Genomic DNA, 21,469 nt, shown 5'->3' on the forward strand with positions numbered 1-21,469 from the left:
AGGAAGGATGTACTGGCACCCACCCCCACTCCCTTGTTCTCCAGAGCAGGAAACAAGTTTGGAGAGTGCAGTAACTAGCCCAAGCTTCACAATGGGTGAGTGGCAGGACTGAGGTTTGATTTGGGTCTCTTCCCCAGAGAGACACTGGGAGAGATTCTTGCCCCGGGTCTTTTCCCTTCAGGCCCTCAGGCTCAGCACCTCTCTGAACATCTGTCCCTGGGGACTGATAATCTGAACTAAAATGTAAGCCAAGAAAACACAGGCTCTTCATTGAATCTTTTGAAACTCCTTTCCCGGGCAGTAGGAGGACCTTCCTGAGCCTTGAGCACTTTTGCCTTTGCTGGCTCCTTCCTCCAGCTTAAGCATATTTTATGACTGTAGAGGTGTAAATACAAATATATTAACATTATACAGTGAAACATTTTGTTTGACCTAAACTTTTTTCTTCTGATTTTTAAAGAAAACATTTTCATAGATCTCCAAAATTATCGTGGGCCCTAACCTCTGTAGCTAAGTCGTTTCTCCTTTCTCAGCCTCCAGTCTGACATGTTCCAATATGGCCTTGGGAAGAGCAATGGGCCCGGAGTCGCCGCATCTAATCCTGCAGTAACTGGTCGCAAGTCTCAGTTTGCTCATCTATAAAGTGAGTGAAAGTAATGCAATCTTTATTGGGAGTAGGAAACATGAAGGTGAGTCGATACAGTAAGTAAGCCGCCAAGCATATTGCTGGGCACAGAGCAGGTGTGCTACAAAAGTTATTTCTCAGGCTTTCCTTCCTCTGAGCACCGTCCTCCAGAGGGTCCGGAGTGTAGCTGGGGGTTGGAGCAGCAGCCTCCTAGGCGATGGGACAGAGCCCACAGTGTCCGGTATGCCATGATTTCTTCGTCAGACCCTGGGAACCCAATGTCGCAAAATAAACACGGCCGCGTTGCTAATCGCCAGTTCGGAGGAAACAAAACAGCGCTGCGCTGGGGGATCTGGGCAAAATCAGCCCTCCCTCCTCCCGCTCCTTCGCCGCGGCCCTCCCCTCCTCGCGCTGCTCTCGTTCGCTTGACTCAGCTCAGCTCAGCGCAGCGCAGCGCAGCTTCGCGGCCGCCAAGCCGAGCCTGGCACGGTCTCCGAGTCGCCGACGCCGGCTCCGAGCTCCCTCTCTCCGCCCCGGCTCCGCCAGGTCGCGCCTTCGTCGAGACCACTTCGGGCAGGAGTCGCGTGGCCAAGGCCGGCGGCCTCGGCACAAAGTTGGGGGCCGCGAGGATGAGGCTGTCCCTGGCGCCCCTGAAGCTGAGCCGGACGCCGGCACTGCTGGCCCTGGTGCTGCCCCTGGCCGCGGCGCTGGCCTTCTCCGACGAGACCCTGGACAAAGTGCCCAAGTCAGAGGGCTACTGCAGCCGTATCCTGCGCGCCCAGGGCACGCGTCGCGAGGGCTACACCGAGTTCAGCCTCCGCGTGGAGGGCGACCCCGACTTCTATAAGCCGGGAACCAGCTACCGCGGTAAGTGGCCGCCCGGTGTGGCGTTGGGAGCGCGGGACCCGGTCCCCGGAGGGCGCCGACCTCGCGGTGCCGGAGGAGGGCGCGCGGTCTCCGGGCGCGCGGCACGGGTGCAGCCCAGCAAGGGCCCTTCTGTCCTGGCTGCCCTCGGCCCTTGCAGCTGAGAGCTCAGCGCGCATCCTAAGCCAGCGTACTGGGCCGTCGCGGGGGCCGCAGCCAGGAGAGGCAGCCCGCGTCTCCGACGCGCGGTTCCCAGGCGGAGCCACGCGTCACGCCGGCCTGACTGCAAGGGAGGCTCGCTTCTCCCCCGGCCGTCTGCAGGAGGGAGGTAAACCCGCCTTTCTCCAAATCGGTCTGGAGGGGATCCAGGTTTCTCTTGGTCGGGTCCCGGGCAAGGCAGCGACCCCAGCTTTCCCCACTCTGGCCCTGAAGGAGAGGGTACCCGATTCTCAAAGACCGGCCCCGGGCGGGACGGCCACTCCGGCTTCCCTAGATAGGACTCTTCAGGAGAAGGGACTTTGGCTTCTCCCTAACCGGTCCTGGGGCGCGAGAAGGAGGGGCAGGGACAGCCTAAAGCTCCTCGAAAGGGTCCTTGGAAAGAACCCCAAATTATTCTCTCGTGGTCCCAGACGAGATGGAGGATCTTGGGTTTCCAGAACAGGTTCCCAGTGGGGACAGGGTCCTCAAAGACCTTTGGGTAAGCTCCGAACTGAAAGGGGAATTGGATGAAGATGGAAAGAGAAGCCCCGATGCCCAAGGCCTGCTCCCTGGAGGCCAGGGAACCTTGGCTCCGGCAGCTCGGAGTCTCCGCGTCCCAGGGATGTAGCGCCTACGCTGCTTGGCTGAGAGCTGGGTTTCGGGAGCTCAGGGAGGAGGTGTCCAAGCAGGTGAGCGCCTCCTGGGCGGGACAGGCAGCTCGACTAGCACCAACCTGAAGACGCCTGACTGTATCCCCAGGCCCGCCACCTCGCTCCTCAGCAGGGTCATCTCCCAGACATCGTTTCCCCGTGCAGCAGCCGCCGCTCTCCGGGTCGGGGACAGGTAACCAAGAAGGGAAGGAAGCCTGACTGGCCTCACCTTGGGTCCCGCCAGGGAGCGTGTCCCCTCACCCTCGCCCCTTCATACGTCAGCTCTGGTGCTAAGCAGGGAGGAGTGGGTCATTGGGGCACCTGGTGGGGCAAATGGGCTCCCAGCTGCTGTACTTTCCTCCCCGCCTTCCCAGTTCCCCAGAGAGCCTTGGACGGAAGCGGTGGGAGCAACACAGGATAAAGTTTGGGGCAGTGTCAGCGGGCGCCAGGGCCACGCTGGAGACCAAAGCCAGGGGCCACCCTTCTTGGAGCGCTTTTCCCTCTTTCCCGGGTTTGTGTCCCCGACTTTCTCCACCCTGAGCTACCCCAAGCCGGCTCCTTGGTGCCCTTGGCACCTTGGCGTGCTGAGTACTTTGCGAGGAATAATCTGACCCCGGCGCGCAGCTGCACAAAGAAAGATTTTGGGCGGAGAACGCCCCTCCCAGCCCGGGAGGGAGTGCGCGGCTTGGCACCCTGGCTGGAGCGAGCTGCGCCGACGGGCGGCGACTGCCACTCGGTGGAGCCGGGAGGCGGCCGATCCTCCCTGTGGACCGCAGGGAAGCGAGTGTGACTTCACTGGCCTATTCAGCCCTCCCCAAAACTGAGGACCTGAGTTCACAGGGGAAACTGTCCCCGCTCCACGTAGCAGAGAAAGAAGTGGCTCTGGAGTCCAACAGACTTGGGTTTACTCGCTGTGTGACCCTGTGCAAGTCATTTAATTTCTCTGCACCTATTTCCTAGCAAAAAAATAAAAAAAAGCCAAACAGACAAACCAAAAAAGCTGTTTATCCACCCTCTCTTGGTGGTAGGGAGTAAATGAGTTTACAAAGGTGAGTGTGCCTGAGCTAAAAGAGATGCCTAATAAGCGTAAGAGTTGAATGTGAGGCCTTTATTGGTTTACTAATGGAGGTAGGTTCTTGATCAGATTTTTGTTTTTGAAGAGCATGTGTGCGTTTGAAAGCAGGTTTCCTCAGCTCTCCTCCAGTCCCATTCATCTACCAGTGAATGGTGGTTATTTGGGTCCTCATGAATTAATTGAATTAATGAATGAGGTATTTCTTCATATCAGGAGCCTTGGCTAAGACTGTTGCGAATCCAAGCCCAGGAGGATTGTTTCAGTGGCTTAGGCTAGTCTGGGGTTCAGGCCAAGTGTACCCAGTGTCTCTTTTCACACTAATCCTCCGTGTTTTAGTTGAGCATTGGCAGCTGGTGGCCCTAACACTGGGAAGGAGATACAGCTGGTATTCACCGGGCTAAAGAGGTTTTAGAACTACCTAAAAGTCCAGGGCCAGCAGGTGGGGAACTGGATAGGGAGTGTCCTGGACTTTCACCCTTCAGGCTACTCCTGCCTAAACAGCCGTCTGGACTTTGACACCCCAACTCAGGCTATAGATTGGGCAATCATCTCTTCTCCCTTCTTATGGCTAAGAGACCTTGAAAGAGATCTTGCAGGAACCATGCTGATGTTTTCCAAGTAAATATTCTGCAATTAGCAAACCTGATTCCGCCACTCAAAGTTTGAAAGAAAAGTTGCTGGCCTAGTTTGTGACATTTTCTGCTGGCTCCTTCTTTCTTAGAATAATTATGTTAAAAGTAACTCGAACACATTCTGCTCATTGTCCTGACTTAAGGCTGTTAAGTTGGCATTCCCCTGGTGTTCTATTTGCTTTTTAATTTTTTCCTGAATTAGGATCCCTCACAATCCTTGGAATCAATGACTTGTTTTCCTGCCTCAAATCTTTGTCCACAGTATTCCAGTTCATCCCCAAGCAGCTTCTGTTCTTTGTGCCTGCTGTCTAAGTATAGTCTTTAGGTACTCTAGACCGGAATAAAATGGTCACTATTAAAAAAAGACTGAAACATGGGGTTTCTTCCCCAAAACCTGAATCCAGTTGAGATCATTATTTTGTCTTTTCCAAGTTGTTAGTATTATATTGATTTCCTTTTCTCTCCCACCACTTCTATTCTCCCTCCCTCTTCCCACAGTCCCCCCTCCCTCCAACGGCAATAATTGTGCTTTAGAAAGCTCTGAAAGGCCTGCTCTGTTTCTGACCAGGGCCTCCTTTGAAAAGGAGATTACAGTGATTAAAAATAACAAGTTGAGGATCCTCAAGGGGCTTCCTTTATATAGGAGGACAATTTGCAGGACCAGCCTTTCCCAGATCACAATTTCAAGCCAAATAGAAGAAAATCCACTGAAATGTTTAATAATTGATTGAAAATAAAAGAGGCTCTTTTGTCTTACCAGAGGTCTGTTTATTAGGAAAATAAAGTCAGACTCTGGCTAATGAGAGTGGCTTTTCCTAGATGTTTTTTAAAGGGACATTTCAAGGAACTTGATGGGAAAAGAATGTCCAGTAGAGGTTTCAAAAGCTGGTCCAACTTCAAGCATAATTGGGGGTTTTATCCTAAACTGAGAGGTTTGCAGACCTCCAAAGCTGCATGGCTTTTTCTTTGTCCCACACTGAGACACACATCGACCACAGGAGTAGACACCTCAGACTGGTGGAAAGCGCACAGGCTTTGATGTTGGGTGGGTTGGTTTCAGGTCCTGCTTGGTCACATATTCACTGAAGCCACTTCACCTCTCTGAGCCAATTTCTCCATCTGTAAAATGAGGGTGTTTTGATTTTTTCCCAGCATTCCTGTGAAAATTAGAAATAATTCACGTCAAAGGAAATTGTCACGCAGTGGTTGCTAAAAAAATATGAGATGATTATTTTGGAAATAGAAAAATACTTAGCGGCAAACCCCTGGATAAGATATTGTGTTAAATTCTTCCTACTCATCTCACTTATTCCTTATAGTACTTTGAGGAAGTTTCTGATCGTTACTATTTTACAGATAAGAAGACTAAATCTCAGAGAGGTTTAGTTCCTTACCCATGGTCACACAGCTAATAATCGGCAGAATCAGGATATGATCTCAGGTCTGTCTGACTCCTAAATCTGTGCTCTTAACCAGTCTTCTGTGTTGACTCAATGAAATTAGTTGGGAATAGAATGAAATTCACTCAGCTACCCTCAGCCTTCTGGATGGTGAGCCTTCCTTCAAGGAAAACAGAACAACAAATCAAGATAGTAACTGACATCTCTCAGGAGAATTACTTTATATTACTACAAAGTAATATAAAGTGATAAATCCTTATTCACATTTGCTCTTTTCTCTTATTGGCTTCAATGTTGTATTTCCCCATAAATTAGAGGATTAATTTAGAATCATGAAGAACCTTGTCAGTCTGTGGCCAATTCCTTTTGTTCGTGGGGAAACAAAAGGAAATTAGATAGGGGGGAAGCAAAAAAACCCAGAAAGAAAAGAAAAAAGAAAAAACAGATTTTACTGTTGTTTTATTTTTACATACAGATGTTATATGACCATGCCTGCAAAATTATATGTTTGGAAAGGACATATTTAGGATCTGAGAAATTTACACAGGATGAGGTCTTTTAAACTATTTCCTGGATGGTAGAGTTTTTAAAAATGTAAATGCTGCTGATGATATTATAATTAAGCCACCCCTCCTACTTCTCTTCCCTTTTTTGCACCATTCCCCGCTTTTTTATTATGTAACTATTTTTTAACCGTTACTACTTTTAATAAGTATTTAGTACAAACTGATAATAAAAATTAGAAAATGCAGCTATAGCTAATGCTTAATGGTTGTGGAGATTGTTTATTGCTCTGAGTTTTAGGAAATGAAAGAAATAAAAACATACCAAAAAGCATATCAAAATGGAATTTTTCAAGGTTTAAAACTTGAGTACTTCTCCAGTCACAGGTAAGTTGTTTCATTACAGCTGACTCTTTCAATTGCATCAAGAAGCTATAATCACTGATACATTTACCACTATGGGCTGGTATATGAGGAGCTTTTCACTCTCACACTGTCCATCTGCTTGCTATACAGACTCACACATATATATAGGTCAATATCAATTTCTGTTGTGAGATGGGGGGGACTCTTACCATGTTATATTAGTCATAGTACAGGCTAAGCTCATGTTACTAACAGAACCCAAAACACAGTGTTTTAAACAAGAGGTAAATGGGAGATCCAGCATGATGGGAGGCTTTGCTCCATAAGGCCATCCAGGAACCAGGCTCCTTCTACCTTGTTCCCCTGACATCTTCTTGCACTCTGTTGTCTAGTTCATAGCTACTTAGCCATGTGTGGCTATGAAGTGCTTGAAATGTGGCTATTCTGAATTGAGATGTGCTGTAAGTATAAAATATGCAATGATTGTTGAAAATTTAGTATAAAAAGAGTAAACATCTCAATAATTTGTGTATTATTACATATTAAAATTGTAATTGTATATATTAAGTAAAATACACTAGTTAAAACTAATTTTGCCTATTTTCACATATTTTAATGGATACCTGTTAACAAAATTAATTTCACCCAGCTTGAGCTTATTTCTACTAAACAGCACTGTTTTAAGTTGTTATTCTCCTTAGCACCATTACAGCCAAGGAGAACCACTGCACATCTGTATTCAGTCAGCATGCAGGGGACTGGGGGGAGAGGAAGTAGAGGACAGCAGTTTTCTTTTAATAATGTGACCCAGGAACTGCACCCAGCACTGCTAAACATACTCTGTTGGCAAAAATTTAGTCATGTGGTCATACCTAGCTGCAAGGGAGGCTGGGAAATATAGCATTTAGCTGGGTAGCCATGAGCCCAGTTAAAACTTGAAGGAGGATTTATTTTTTTAAAAGATGAAACAGAAAATAAATTTGTGAGGACCATATTAACTGTCTCTGTCACATATTTTCATGCACAGTCATGTAAAAACACAATATGTCTTATTCTCTCAGTGAAACGTCATCTAGGTGCATGAACTTGACAACATATAAACTGATGTTCCTGCTAAGAATCAGCAGAGGAAGCCAGATGCAGTGGCTCACATCTATAACCTCAACACTTTGGGAGGCTGAGACAGGTGGATTGCTTAACCCCAGGAGTTCAAGATCAGCCTGTACAATATGCAAAACCCCATCTCTACAAAAAAATACAAAAATTAGCTGGCTGTGGTGTCTCATGCCTGTAGACCCAGCTACTCAGGAGGCTGAGGCAGGAGGATCTCTTGAGTTGGGGAAGTTGAGGCTGCAGTGAGTAAAGATTGTGCCACTGCACCCAGTCTGGGTGACAAAGTGAGACTCTGTCTCAAAAGAAAGAAGGGAAAAAGAGCAGAGGCAGGAGTTCTGGGGTGTGTATGTGCAAGCATGTGTTGTGGTCTCTTTTGTCTCATTCTCCTTTCTCAATAAAAGAGGAAGTAGCAAAGAACAAAAGGAATGAGGGTTAAGTAAATAAGCCAAGAAAGCAAAGGGGTGGTGTGGGAAGAGAAAAAGAAAAATGAAAACCCACTGGGGTATACATTCAGAATGAAAATGAAAGAAAATGTTTGAGTATGGCAGAGTTCCATTAAGATGGGACTAGAGGGCTAGATTCAAGAAGAGCGATGGAAAGCAAAAATCACAAAAGTCAAAATTAATCCTTTGAAATTACACATAAGATAAAACCCAGATAGCAGCTTCAACCTAGCCTTATCTAAACACCCTACCCCCAATATTCCTGTAAGAGGAATAGAAACGAATTGGCATGTATCAAAAAGTCTAGCACTTCTAGTTTCCCTCCAGCATTGGAAGAGAGCAATGTTTCCTCAGTAGAGTAGCAGATAAACCCTTGGTTTGCTCTGATATGCAAGTACAAAATCCTCATCATATGATGGAGTGAGGGAGCTGAGAGGCTCATCTCATGCTCACTGAGCACATTCATGCATTGAATGGAGTGGCATGTGGCCCAAGTCATTTAAAGCATTACATTCTCTCTCTTTTCTCCTCCAGTAGTGTGCAATTGTGTTTGATTTTTACCAAATGCACCTCTCTTTGAGCATCTATAGTGTCAGGAAGCTTGCTATATCACACAAAAGGTTTTTTGTGATGCTTGCCAGCTCTTGCTGGTATAAAATGCCCCACTTTTACAGGATGTTTTGGCAGGGATGGAGTTGGGGTGCAGATAGGACAAGGCAAGGAGTTAAGTGAGACCACCAGAAGTCCTTTGCAAGGTCTATGTAGAGCAGGCTTCTACCTTTCACAGAATATTTATAACTTCCATGAAATGTTCAGGAAAAGTTAAACAAGGGAACCACCCACATCTACTAATTTGCTTGAGGCTAGGAGCCCACAGGAAATAACTTGAACCCTCTCTACAGTTGTGGTTGAGATATTTGCAAATATGTCTCATGGACTGGGTGAGAGAAGCAGGGAAGAGTTCCAAGAACAAGTCACCATGTGTGGGGCAGGAGTGTGGGCAGATGGGCAGAGTAACAGTCACAGCAGGATGTATGAACCAAATGGTGATTCTAGGTGCTACAGGAAGCTCTCCCAACCCCTGACAACACTGTCCTTTGAATTTTCCAAATACACTAAGCTCATTCCCTCCCCAGGGCCTTCATCCTTGCTCTTCTTCATGCCTGGGATGGTTTTCCCCAGATCTTTGCATTGTTGACTCCTTATCTTTTAAGAGAATCTCTTTAAAGAGGTTTCTCTCACTACCAATTTATGTTTCCCATCACTTCTGCCTGATTTTGTTTACTTCATAGCCTTAAACACTCTCTGAAATTCTCTCATTTATTATCTGCTTCCTACAGCTAGAATACAAGCTTTATGAGAGCAAAGACTTTGTATTTCTTATTTGCCATTTTATCTTCAATTTCAGAACAGTGCCTGGGCATAGCAGGCATTAAATCATTATTTGTTGAAAAAAAAATAAAGTATCATTGAAGCCCCAAGAACCCTGGTACAAGCTCTCTAAGAGAGCTGGATGGAGGAAGGGGAAAGTGTTTCTCTCTCAGCCAGAGAGAAAGGTGAGCACCCAAGAGATGGCAGACAGGGGCAAGAAGCTCCAGGTGGTGGCGGCAGAGAGAAAGGATGCCCAATGCCACAGGGGCATTGGCCAGAGGCAGAGGGCAGATGGCCTGCATCCAGGGTGCAGACCACTAGGAGGGAGGAGAGAGCAGTTGCATGCATAGTGGAAGCAGAAACACTGTTGCTGTGGCATGAAAAGCAGAGCAACAGCAGGCAAAAGGGCAGAGGCAAGGGGCTGCCAACCTCAGAAACTGACTCTAAGAAACTGGCTCTGAGTATCTGGAGAAGTAGGGCTGAGGGGATTATTGAGCCATCAAACCTAGACACTAATTATTAAAGTGACTTTCCCTGGAACCAGCACATTGTAGAGTCATTTGTAGTACTTTCCAAACCTAGCTATGCCTTTGGAGAGTGCAAAAACTAAACTAAAATTCAATTTAATTTAAAAACTTTCCTGGGCCCCACCCTAACAAAAGGCTGGATTCTAGGAATCTTATATTCTTTTTTCTCTCTCTCTTTTAAAGGAAAATGATAAGACACAAAGAAAAGGTGTCCCCTTTTCTAGGAGCATGCTTCACCATCACCACCTCTCCTAGTCCCCAGCCCCAGTCTCCCACACACATTAGCACCTGGTCACATCATTGCCGTATCTTGTTACTATGGGACACACTCATTTAGTGACCAGTGGAATATCCTCAAAGCCAACACGACTACAGCATTTCCTGCTTGGCAGTAGGGTGATGAGGAGAAGAGAACCATGAGTTTTCCTTAGGTAGCCTCACTCACAGACTGGCGAAGCTTGAGCCAGGGCTGACTTGCTTGTACTTTTCTGCCACCAAAGTCTGCCTCCCATGTAACTTTCACACGTCTGTCCAGAGTTCTGTCCTTTGGAATCAAGCAAAATGAGGTCTCCCCTGGGCCATATGTCAGCCCTTGAGATGTTTGTGAACAAAAAGCTGTTATGGCTTCTCTTCTGACTAAAATGCCCCATTTCTTTAACCATTCTTTGTGGGTTGCAGTTGCTTGCTCCCTTGTACTTTGTGCCCCAGATGTGGTCTGTTAGGGGCAGGACATAACAGAATGATTATCTCCTTGTCCTGGACATTGTGCTCGTGTGAAGCTTGCCAGGTCTTGTGTTTGCCATTTTGGCAGCTGTGCTGCAGTCTGGAATCACACTGAGCTTGCAGCCAACTCAAATTCCTGCAATTTTCTGGAAGGCCTGCTTCCCTCTTTAACCTAGACTGGTGAAAATGGTCCTTGAACATAAAACTTGACATGGTTTCTCGTTCGATTTAATCCAGCATGTTTGGATCCATCCCTGTAGCTGTCAGCCATTCGTGAATCTGTATTCGGTCACCAAGTGACTTATTCATATAATCTAATTTTGAATTATCCACAGTGTTGATAAGAAGGTCTTGTAAGTCTTTATCAATGAAGTTGATAAGAAAATTGAGCAACTTAGAGTCTAGGATAGAGCCCTCTGACATTCCTTGGAGTCTTTCCCTAAAGCTGATATTTAGCTAGTTTTGAAGTCAACAGATCTGCTGTCATCCCAATGACATTTACATACCAACTGCCACCCCCACCATAAGCCACCTCAGTTTAGTTCTAAATACTGTTTCCTGAGCCCGCTGGTGATTCTTATAGTTTAGGCAGAATGTTTTCTTTCTTTGCTTCAAAATTATCACCGCAAGTGATAGGAACAAAGTCAACCTAACTAAAACAGAAAAGGGAATGCACTGATTCCCATATTTGCAAAACCCAGGGGTGTCTCTTACTTCAGGCACAAATGGGTCTAGTGACCCAAATGGGGTCATTCCACATCTCTCTCTCTCTGTCCCCCCTTCCCTCCTTCGCTCTCTATCTTTTTTTGTCCCTCGCTTCCACCTTTTCTGTCTTGCTCATTCCATCCTTAATCTCTTGGCTGTGTTTTGTCCTCATTTTTTCTTACTACAGATAAACTTTCTCCAAATGACAGGGAGGATAGCTGCCAGCAACCTTCAGTGAAAATCCTCTTAGCTCATCCTGTGACTAAAAGAAAAGCCCCTTTCCTTCTAACTACAAACTGAAACATCCCAGGGAAGATTGTGATTAGTCCAGCGTGGGTCACATGCCCAGGGCAACTGCATGGAGATAGACTGGCTCTGGATCACAGTCACTTTTGTGACTTGATCTCTGAGGAGGGAGGACGAACGGTGATTGAAAGTCCCGGTGACCACAGGGTCAGAGTAGGGGCAGCAGTGGGGGTCCCCCAGAGCTTCCTGCCCTTGTCCACATTCCCAGATACGTTCTCTTGGCTGATACATCTCTACCTCCCCATTATTCCTCCTGCTATCCACATGTTGTTCAGCTCAGGACCCATTCATCTGGCTCTGAGCTGTTCCATGATGAGGTCACACAAGGGGGAAAGGATTAACTTTTATTGAGCTGCTGCAGTGCGCTTGATTGCATTATCTCCTTGAATCCTCATGACAAATCCACGAGATGATAATTATGATCCTTATTTCACAGAGGAGACTGATTTATTTTTTAATATATTTTATTGATTTAGCAAATGTTTTTATATACTTCCTATTACCAATTCATTAATTGTCATGATGACAACAGGAGGTACATACTATTAAATATTACTGCTGTTTTATAGGTAAGGATATGTAGACAAGGAGGGCTTGAGTAACTTGCCCAAAACTACACATGATAAATGGGAAATTTGAAATAAGTCTGTTAGCTACGTCTGTTATAGAAAAATGACCCTTACAAATTTAAGTATGCATGATCTTCAGTTTGAATGGGAGAAACTTCATCTCTGCCTGGGGATGCTGAGAGCACTGACCAAAGAAGGCCATCCAGGGGAACAGCATAATCCAACCCCACCATCCTCACCTGCTCACTTTTGGATTATCAGTCTTGCCTTCCAGTCTTCCAGGCCATCACCAGCAAATCTTTTCTTGCCTGATCCTGGCTAGGTGGCCTTAATTATTGTGCCAATTTTTTAAATAGAAATATATGAGTTGCAGTTCCTTAGAGCTCTGGAAGTTGTGCAGAGTAGAAAGGGGAGCACTGTGACTAACTTAATGCCCCAACAGTCTTTACAACTCCATGCTATAAGTTAAGGCAGAAGCTGAAGGGCATTGTGGTTGAGATGTGTAGCATGAAGACTGGGGCATTTCAGTAACACATAGCAGGTGGTTGGCAGGGGCTGGCCATAGGATGGAGCTGGGACTCAGGATCTTCTCATTGAGGTTGGAGTTCTATTAATAATTCTGAAACCCAAGAGACAGAGTGTGGAGGAAGATGGAACTGGACAAGATCCAATGAGGGTAATAGGCATAGAAGATGAATTTGGGTAATAGTTTATTAGAGTTTTTGTTAGAAGGTTGACACACCAACATTTGAAAGACACAGAAAGCTATTTGGTAATTAGGTAGGGTAAGTGTACCCGGGGATGGAAAGAACTCTGCCCTGGGTCGGGGTTTTAGGCCAGGCTCTAGTGTGAAATATAAGTCTTCATATAACTAAGGCAAGCCTTTGTTACTGATGTGGCTTTTAGGGCAAAGCTGTAATTCAATAGTTACACAGCCTCCAGTCTGATTTTCCTAAACCATAAATCTGAGTATGAAATTTCCTAGCTCAAACCCTTCAGTACTGCATCATCCCCCCACCCAGGGTGATATCCACACTTCTTATCAAGGCATTGAAGGCCTTTGATCATCTTCTCCCTGCTTATCTTCCTCACCAAGACTTTTATCACACCCTTCCTCCCAGAATGCAACTTATGAAATACAGAATTAGTTCTGGTTTCCAGGACCAAGACTGGCCCATTACGTCTTTCTGCTTCATGGGATGCTGTTAATTCCCCTGTCCACTGGACAAATTCCTATTCCTCATTCAACTTACAACACAAATACTACCTCCCCCTTGAAGCCTCTCCGAATTCACCCAGATAGACGCAGATGTTCTCTCCTCTGCAACCCCAGAACACATTGTTCGTACTTCCATAACACACTTTACATGTTATAAAAAATATCTGTTGATACGTATTTTTCCTGCAGATACTAGACTGTGCTCCTAGAGAGCAGAGGCCATTTCTTTGTTACTCTGTGTCTCCAGGGATGTAGCACTGAGCTAGTGTAGACCAAATGCTCAGTAAAGATAAAAGGATGAGAGAGGTTGGCATATTGTTCAAGGTAACCCATGGGAACTTTGGGAAAGGGACCAGAATAGGAATGAGAAAACTATGCATTTAAGATAAATAAAACATTTTTTGTTCATTCATTCAACAAGTATTTATTGAGCATTTACTATGTGTAAAGTGATATGCTAGATGCTAAAGATGCAATGGAGTTCAAGACAGAATTTGTTTCTGCATTCATGGAGAGTATAGGTTATTAGGGGAGACAAGCATTTACCAGAGAGTTTCATAAACACATATTGAACTAACATTGGGTGAGAGGTATTCCAGAAAAGTAAAGAGGTATTGTGTGGGGGTGAAAGGGGCAGGGAGGTCCTCACAGGGCACTCTATTTTGAGTGTCATGGGCTGTAGGAAGCCTTGGTTTATTATAAGGACTTACCCAAATCTCCCCATAACCTGAACTTGTAAGAATCGTCCCCAAAGCCAATTCTCTCCATTGCAATCCCCCCAGTGGTCCTTCACTGGCACCTGCTAGAGTTTTTCTTTGGAGGTTCAATCATTGTTCCTGAGGACCAGCTCTTTGAAACACATTGTTGGGTAATCAGGCTGATGAGCATCATGATCTTTTATCATAATCACCAATTTCATCATCATCTTCATCCCCAATATCACCATCACCACTCACCACCATGACCATCACTATCATAACCACTACCACCATCATTATCATCATCATCTTAAAATTTTGAACACTTTACATGTTCCAGGCACTGGGATAAATATTTATTTAATTCTATATTCCTATAAGAAAGGCAATATCATCAACCTCTTTTTTAAAAATAAGGAAACAGAGAGATTAAGTAATTTACCAGAGACACATAAGTGGTAGCCCTGGGATTCTAATCCTAAATGTTTGCTCTTAATCAGTTCCCCATATGTACTCACAAGATGGCTCTGAATGGAATTCCTTTTTTTTTTTTAACCCTTCATAAGCATTTTTCTTTAATTTCTTGGATCTCTTAATAGCCTCTCAAGGGAGGCAATTGGGAGGAGTCATTAGAGAAAAGATTCTATTATTTACTGCCAAGCAGTCATTTTAGGTTATTACTGGGACTCAAAACATACTGCACATTTCTGCCTTTCAGAAGGAAGTTGTATAATGAGGTTCTCTGGAAGGATAGAGTCTCCTCTATTCCTTCAAATTATACTGTGTAACAACATCATCACCAGTGATAATTATGGATTAAAACCCCACACTGAGTTCAGCCTCCAGAGCCTCCATCTCATGTGTTATATTTAATAGGGTAGTGTACAACCTTAGTTTTCTAGAACCTACAGGAATGCCGTATTCTGGGAAGCTGAGTTTATGATTAGCCATTTAAGCACACTGCACAGATATACAAAAGTTTGGATATTTATCATTCAGAAACATTGTTTAAGAATCTTTTAATCAAAATATAACTTACATAAGGAAAAGTTTACAAATCATGGAGTGTGGTGAATTATCACATCTTGAATATACTCATGTAACCAGAACCCAGATCAAGAAACAGACCATGACTGGCTCTTCAGCAGCACCTCTTGTGCCGCCTCCATGTTGCACTCCCTCCCTTTCCTGTACATATTACTACTGTCCTGACCTCTAGCACCATGAATTACTTTGCCAGTTTTTGAGCTTTATGTAAATATATATAAATGTAATCATACCATTTGTATTCTCTTGTGCCTGTCTTCTGTCACTCGAGATTATGTTTGTGAGAATTATCCATGTTGCATGTGGCAGTATGTGTTCATTTTCATGACTATGAGGCATTTGGTTATAAGAATATGCCACAATTTATATACCCATTCTAGGGCTGATGGGCATTTGAGTATTTCCACTTGGATGCTACTACGAATAACATTACTGTTAATATTCTTATAGGTATCTTTGGTGCACATATATACACATTTTTGTTGATTTAAGATGGTATTGCTGGGTGATAGGGTAAGAGTATGTTCAGCTTCAGTAAACATTGCCAAAAAATTTAGCAACAAAATTCTAATTTTCACTTCCATCAACAGTGTGTGAAAGTTCTAGTTAATGTCACTGGATATTGTTAATTCTTTTAAATTTATCCAAACTGGTAGATATGCAGTACTATTTCATTGTAGATTTAATTTTTATTTCCCTGTTGACTAATGAGGTTGAGAGCCTTTGCATATGTTTATTGACCATTGGGCACCTTCTTTTGTGAAGTATTAGTTTGTGCATTTGTCTTTCTTTTTTTTTCTTCTGTTGGGTTGTCTGTCTTTTTCTTATTGATCTGAAAGACTTCTTTATATATTTTGGATATATAAAGTCAGTTTCTGGTTATATGGTTGCAAATGTCTTCTTTGACACTGTGACTTACTTCTTCACTCCTAATGGTATCTTTTGACGAGAAAAAGTTTGATATCACTCCATTTATATATCTTCTTTATTGTCAGTGCTTTTTTTTGCTCTATGTAAGAAATCTTTCTTACTCCAAGGTCATTCACATTTTATTTCATGCTGCCTTCTTAAAACTTTGTTTTACTTTTCACATTTAGCTCTACAATCTATGTGGAATTTACTCTGTGTATTACGTGAGTTAAGGGCCAAGATTTACCATTTTCTACACAGTCATTCAGTTGTCCTAGCACAACTTACTGAAAAGATTATCTTTTCTCCATTGCTCTGATGTATTAGGTTGGTGCAAAAGTAATTGTGGTTTTTGCCATGGCAAAACCATTAATGGCCAAAACTGCAATTACTTTTGCACCAACTTAATACGTCCTTTGTCATAAATCAAGCTTCTCTATATTTGTGGAACTTTCCTGGACCCTAAACTGGTCAACTGACCCATTTTTCTTACTTTGCTGTAGTCCACTGGCTTAGTTTCTGTAGCTGCATAAGTCTTGATATCTGGAAGTATAAGCCTTTCAATTTTGTACTTCTTTCATTAAGATTGTCTTGGACAATCTTGGCCCTTTGAATTTCCATATAAATTTTAGGACCAGCTTGTCAATATCACAACGAGCATACTGGGATTTTAATTTAGATTGATGAAACCGATAGATCAATTTGAGGATCATTGACATCTTTAGCAATACTGAGCCAACCAGTCTATGAACACTCAAGTAAATTTAATTGCACATCAACTCTGCACTGGTCACTGTGCTGAGCTCAGATGGGTTCTTACCCTTGAAGGTCTTACAAATATGAGAACAACACATAAACACAAAATATAATCTAATTTGATACTCTTTTCACTGATAAAAATGAGTTCATTTTTACTAAGGACTTTACATATATTACTTCATTTATATCTTGCACTGATACTTCGAGGTAAGTGCTGTTACTATGCCCATTATGTAGGTATTTTTCATTCCAGTAGGGTCCAAGAGAAAGAGCACCCAAGTCTTTCTGGGGAAATCAGAGGAAACATCACACAAAGGGTGGAGATTTGGCTGATTTCTGAAGTTTGCCAGGAATGGAGTAACTTGACCATTCAAAGGTATATGAGTAGCATGTGAAAAAATACAATAGGGCGACATGACATGGATTTTGGGAAACTTCTAGAGAGTGAATCCAAAGACTGAAATGTAGTATGGCAGGGGAATGGGAGCATGGTTAGTGAAGCTGGAGAGGCAGAGCCTGAGGGCTTCTTGGTCTGTGGAGTTTGAGCTTTTTCCTGAAGGCAGTGGCTGTGGAGCAGGGATTATCTGTCTTGCATTGGGTTCCCTGGAGGCTGACTGTATTCATTTCCTAGGACTGCTGTACAAATTACCATAAATTGGTGACTTGAAACAACATAAATTTATTCTCTCATATTTCTGGAGGCTAGACATCTGAAATCAAGGTATCTGGTGGTGGTGTTTGCTTCTGCAGGGCTCTGAGAGAAAGTTGGTTCCATGCCTCTCACCTAGCTTCTGGTAGTTGTTAACAGGCCTTAGCTTTCTGCGGCTTGTAAATACATGGCTCTAATATCTGCCTCCTGTCATCTTGTGGCATTCTTCCCTGTGTGTCTCTGCGTCTTTTCTTATAGGGACATAAGTCATATGGGATTTAGGGCCCGCCCAAATGCAGCATTACCTCATCTTAACAAACTGCATCTGCAAAGACCCTATTTCCAAATGAGGTCACGTTCCCAAGTATGGGTTAGAACTTCAACATATCTTAAATCATAACACAAGCCTCAGATGAGGATTTAGATGCAAGTGATTCTTTTAAGGAAGTGCTCCCAGGGGAAACTAGTAAGAGAGTGGGGGAAGCAGGATAGCAACTGGGAAGGTGTCCTGCCAGCCTGTGATCCCACGCATGGTCCCTTCAGGTAGTTTCCATCGGATCCTGCGGGGCCATTTTGGAGTGTAAAGTGCCTCTAAGAATTGTACTCACCTGATGCAAGGCAGCTGGATCTTTCATCTTGGGCAGAGTAGGCTCGGGTAACCTGAGGACCAGGGACACAACTTAAGAGCCACAGGTGCTGGTCATAGGAAGCAGAAATATATTAGTGCCAGGGTCACATTAAAATGGCAAAAAGGCATTTGAAGAAATCTGGATGGAATATCCTTACTGTTTGTTGCTTTGTCCTCTGTTCCCCTTCCTCCGGAATTGTGTATAATGGCCTTGAAGACCACCCACCCTCACCCTAGAGAGTCCAAGACTGCTTTTTGGTTGTCTGTCTGTCCTTCAGAGATTCCCAGCTCTGTCCCCTGACAGCATAACCACCATTTTTTTTGCTTGACACTGAGCACCACACTTTTCTTACTCTTCTTTGCTTTATTGTGCTTTTTTTCCCCCTCCATTCCTTCTTTTCTTTTTTTCTTTTTTTCTTTTTTTTTTTTTTTTTTTTTTTTTGGTGACAGAGTCATGCTCTGTCGCCCAGGCTGGAGTGCAGTGGTGCAGTCTCGGCTCACTGCAACCTCCGCCTCCCAGGTTCCAGCAATTCTCCTGCCTCAGCCTCATGAGTAGCTGGGATTGCAGGCATGTGCCACCATGCCTGGCTAATTTTTTGTATTTTTAGTAGAGATGGGGTTTCACCATGTTGGCCAGGCTGGTCTTGAACTTCTGGCCTCAAGTGATCCACTCACCTCGGCCTCCCAGAGTGCTGGGATTACAGGTGTGAGCTGCTGTGCCCAGCCCCTTCTTTTTTTCTATCTGATCTTTTGTAGACATCAGTAGCTCCTTTACTTTTGTAGGATGAACCGGCCAATCACAGCATGTTATTTACCTTCTTTATGTCTTAGAGTTCTTTGCTGTGTCATTCTGTTGGTGGCTCAGGGCCAGCCACTACATTATCCAAGATAGTGGTTTTATTTGTTGGAGCTTTAGGGCACTTCATTTTCGGGGCTAAAACTAGTTTAAGGAATTTGGAAGACTAAATGCTCCTCTTCGATAGGAGGCTGCATATCATATTCACAAATATTATATGTCAAATGAATTGATTTTTTAAAGTTTAAAAACTTACTAATCAGACAATATTTGTGGAAGATCTGTAACATGATGAATATATTGTGAAGCCACGGGTAGAGTGTTAAACTGGGGAGAGTGGGCCTTCAATTCTGACCCTAAGTTGCCACTGGATGATTTTATGATCTTAGGTGTGTCTGTTGACCTTTCTATGTTTTACTTTCCTATCCATGAAATTGGAGGGCTGAATTAGAAGATACTTGAGATCGCTTGAAGTTCTGATAGTCTGTAATTCCATATCTAATGTCCAGAATCTTAGCACTTTTATGCAGGCCGTAAAGTAATTTAAATACCAATTTACATCAATTTAAAGAAACCTGAATTGAATGTCTATTAGATGCCAGGCTCTGTGCCAGGTTCTGGGGATAAAAAGAGAATGAAAACCCAGCCCCTCTCCTGTATTAGCACAGTCCAGTGGAGAAGGTGAACCAACAAAGAATTGCAATTTAGTACAAAAAAATACTGCAATAAAAGATTTCCATCTCAGGAGACTGGGGGTCCAATGGGAGGGAGGACCGCCATTGCCTTGTTGAGAAGGCCCTTGAGCTAGATTTTTTTTTTTTTTTTTTTTGAGACGGAGTCTCACTCTGTCACCCAGGCTGGAGTGTAGTGGCGTAATCACGGCTCACTGCAAACTCCACCTCCTGGGTTCATGCCATTCTCCTGCCTCAGCCTCCCAAGTAGCTGGGACTACAGGCGCCCACCACTACGCCCGGCTAATTTTTTGTATTTTTAGTAGAGATGGGGGTTTCACTGTGTTAGCCAGGATGGTCTCAAACTCATAACCTTGTGATCCGCCCACCTCAGCCTCCCAAAGTGCTGGGATTACAGACATGAGCCACCGTGCCTGGCCGAGCTAGATTTTAATGGAAAAATCGTTCCCTGGGTAGATGTAGGAAGGAAGAGTATAACAGACATAATTCCAGCTGCTGTAACAGGTGACCCTCCACAACGTAAGTTTATTTCCAGCTCATGCAAAGTATAGTATGGATGTTTCTGGCCAGTAGGTGATTTTCCATGGGTTTGTTTAAAATCCCAGTTTCCTTCCCTCTTGTGGTTCCATGGCCCTTCTGGGACATCAGAGTCTTCTGCTGGACCCTGAATTAAGCAGGCAGAGGCAAGAGAGTGAGAGTGCAGGGTCGTGTGGAAAGTTTGTACAGGTCAGGCTTGGAAGTAGAGTATAGCAGTACTCCCTTATCCGAGGTTTTGCTTTCTGTGGTTTCAGTTACCTGCAGTAAACTGTGGTCCAAAACTATTAACTGGAAAATTCCAAAAATAAACAATTCATACGTTTTACATTGCATGCTGTTTTGAGTGTTGTTATAATGATTGTGTCTTATTAGTTATTGTTGATCTCCTACTGTGCCTAATTTATAAATTAAACTTTATCATAGATACATATGTATGTATGTATGTATGTATGTATGTATGTATGTATATATAGGAAAACCATCGTAAGCATAGGGTTTGGTACTATCCATTATTTCAGGCATCCACTTGGGGTCTTGGCATGTGTCTTGGCCTTATCTGCAGGGGGCTACTGTATATCATGTCTGTCTATCACTTCCACGGGCAGAACTTGGTTATAAAGCTGACTTAACTGCGAAGGAGGCTGGGAAATGTGGTGTAGCTGAGTTTCCACAAAAAAAAAACGAAATACGTTTTTAAGAACACACAGCAGCCTCTGCCACAAAGGTCATCCTACAGGACTTTGTGCTGTGAAGAACTAGTTTTCTCTTGGGCCAGTCTAATGGAAGTGTAATGTTAGACAATTGTCAAGATTGAGTTTCTGACCAGGGACTATCTTTATCAAATTGTGGTTATTGGGAGAGAGCTCACCACATCCCTGGTTGATGCAAGAATCTCCAAGTAAGATAGCAGCTCAGATATTTAACAGGTTCTGAAATGTAAGAGGCAGCTGGGTGAAGAGGTTAAGAGTTCTCAAATCAATGGATGAAGGCCTCACCACTGTCCACGGCCTCTGTAACCCACAGGTCTGGGATATTGATGGAGAACTCAGGTCTATCCCATTTGACAAATAGACAATAATTGATTCTTATACTTAAAACCTGCTTTCTTTTCTCTCTGCAGTAACACTTTCAGCTGCTCCTCCCTCCTACTTCAGAGGATTCACATTAATTGCCCTCAAAGAGAACAGAGAGGGTGATAAGGAAGAAGACCATGCCGGGACCTTCCAGGTAAGACCCTGCCTGGGCTTATTCAGTGGCCGTCCCTGCCCTGGGAGGTAGAGACTGGAGAGGTACAAGTGTCTCAGGTGGCTTCCCATGCAGTCCCTTGACCTTTGGCCAGCTGGGCCAGGTCCATTTGAAAGGGTCATCATGGAGCAAGCAGCAAATGCCGCACACCTATCTGAGCAAGGTTGGCCACTAGGCAGGCCTTGCTTTGTCTCAGCAGATCACAGGGCTCTTCTCTGGG

General features: G+C 44.1%; 1 protein-coding gene across 1 annotated transcript; it reads left to right on the forward strand.

Annotated features, from left to right (window-relative positions):
* Window positions 1-646: 646 nt before the first annotated feature.
* LOC105554900 lies at window positions 647-21,231 on the forward strand (the record flags this gene model as incomplete). Its single annotated transcript, XM_012001535.1, has 2 exons — window positions 647-1,492; window positions 21,125-21,231. Coding segments are annotated over exons 1-2 (726 nt in total), but the record flags the coding sequence as incomplete, so codon positions are not given.
* Between the last annotated feature and the right edge of the window lie 238 nt (window positions 21,232-21,469).

Source organism: Mandrillus leucophaeus, unplaced genomic scaffold (assembly GCF_000951045.1).
Source record: "Mandrillus leucophaeus isolate KB7577 unplaced genomic scaffold, Mleu.le_1.0 Scaffold1178, whole genome shotgun sequence".
Taxonomy (NCBI): domain Eukaryota; kingdom Metazoa; phylum Chordata; class Mammalia; order Primates; family Cercopithecidae; genus Mandrillus; species Mandrillus leucophaeus.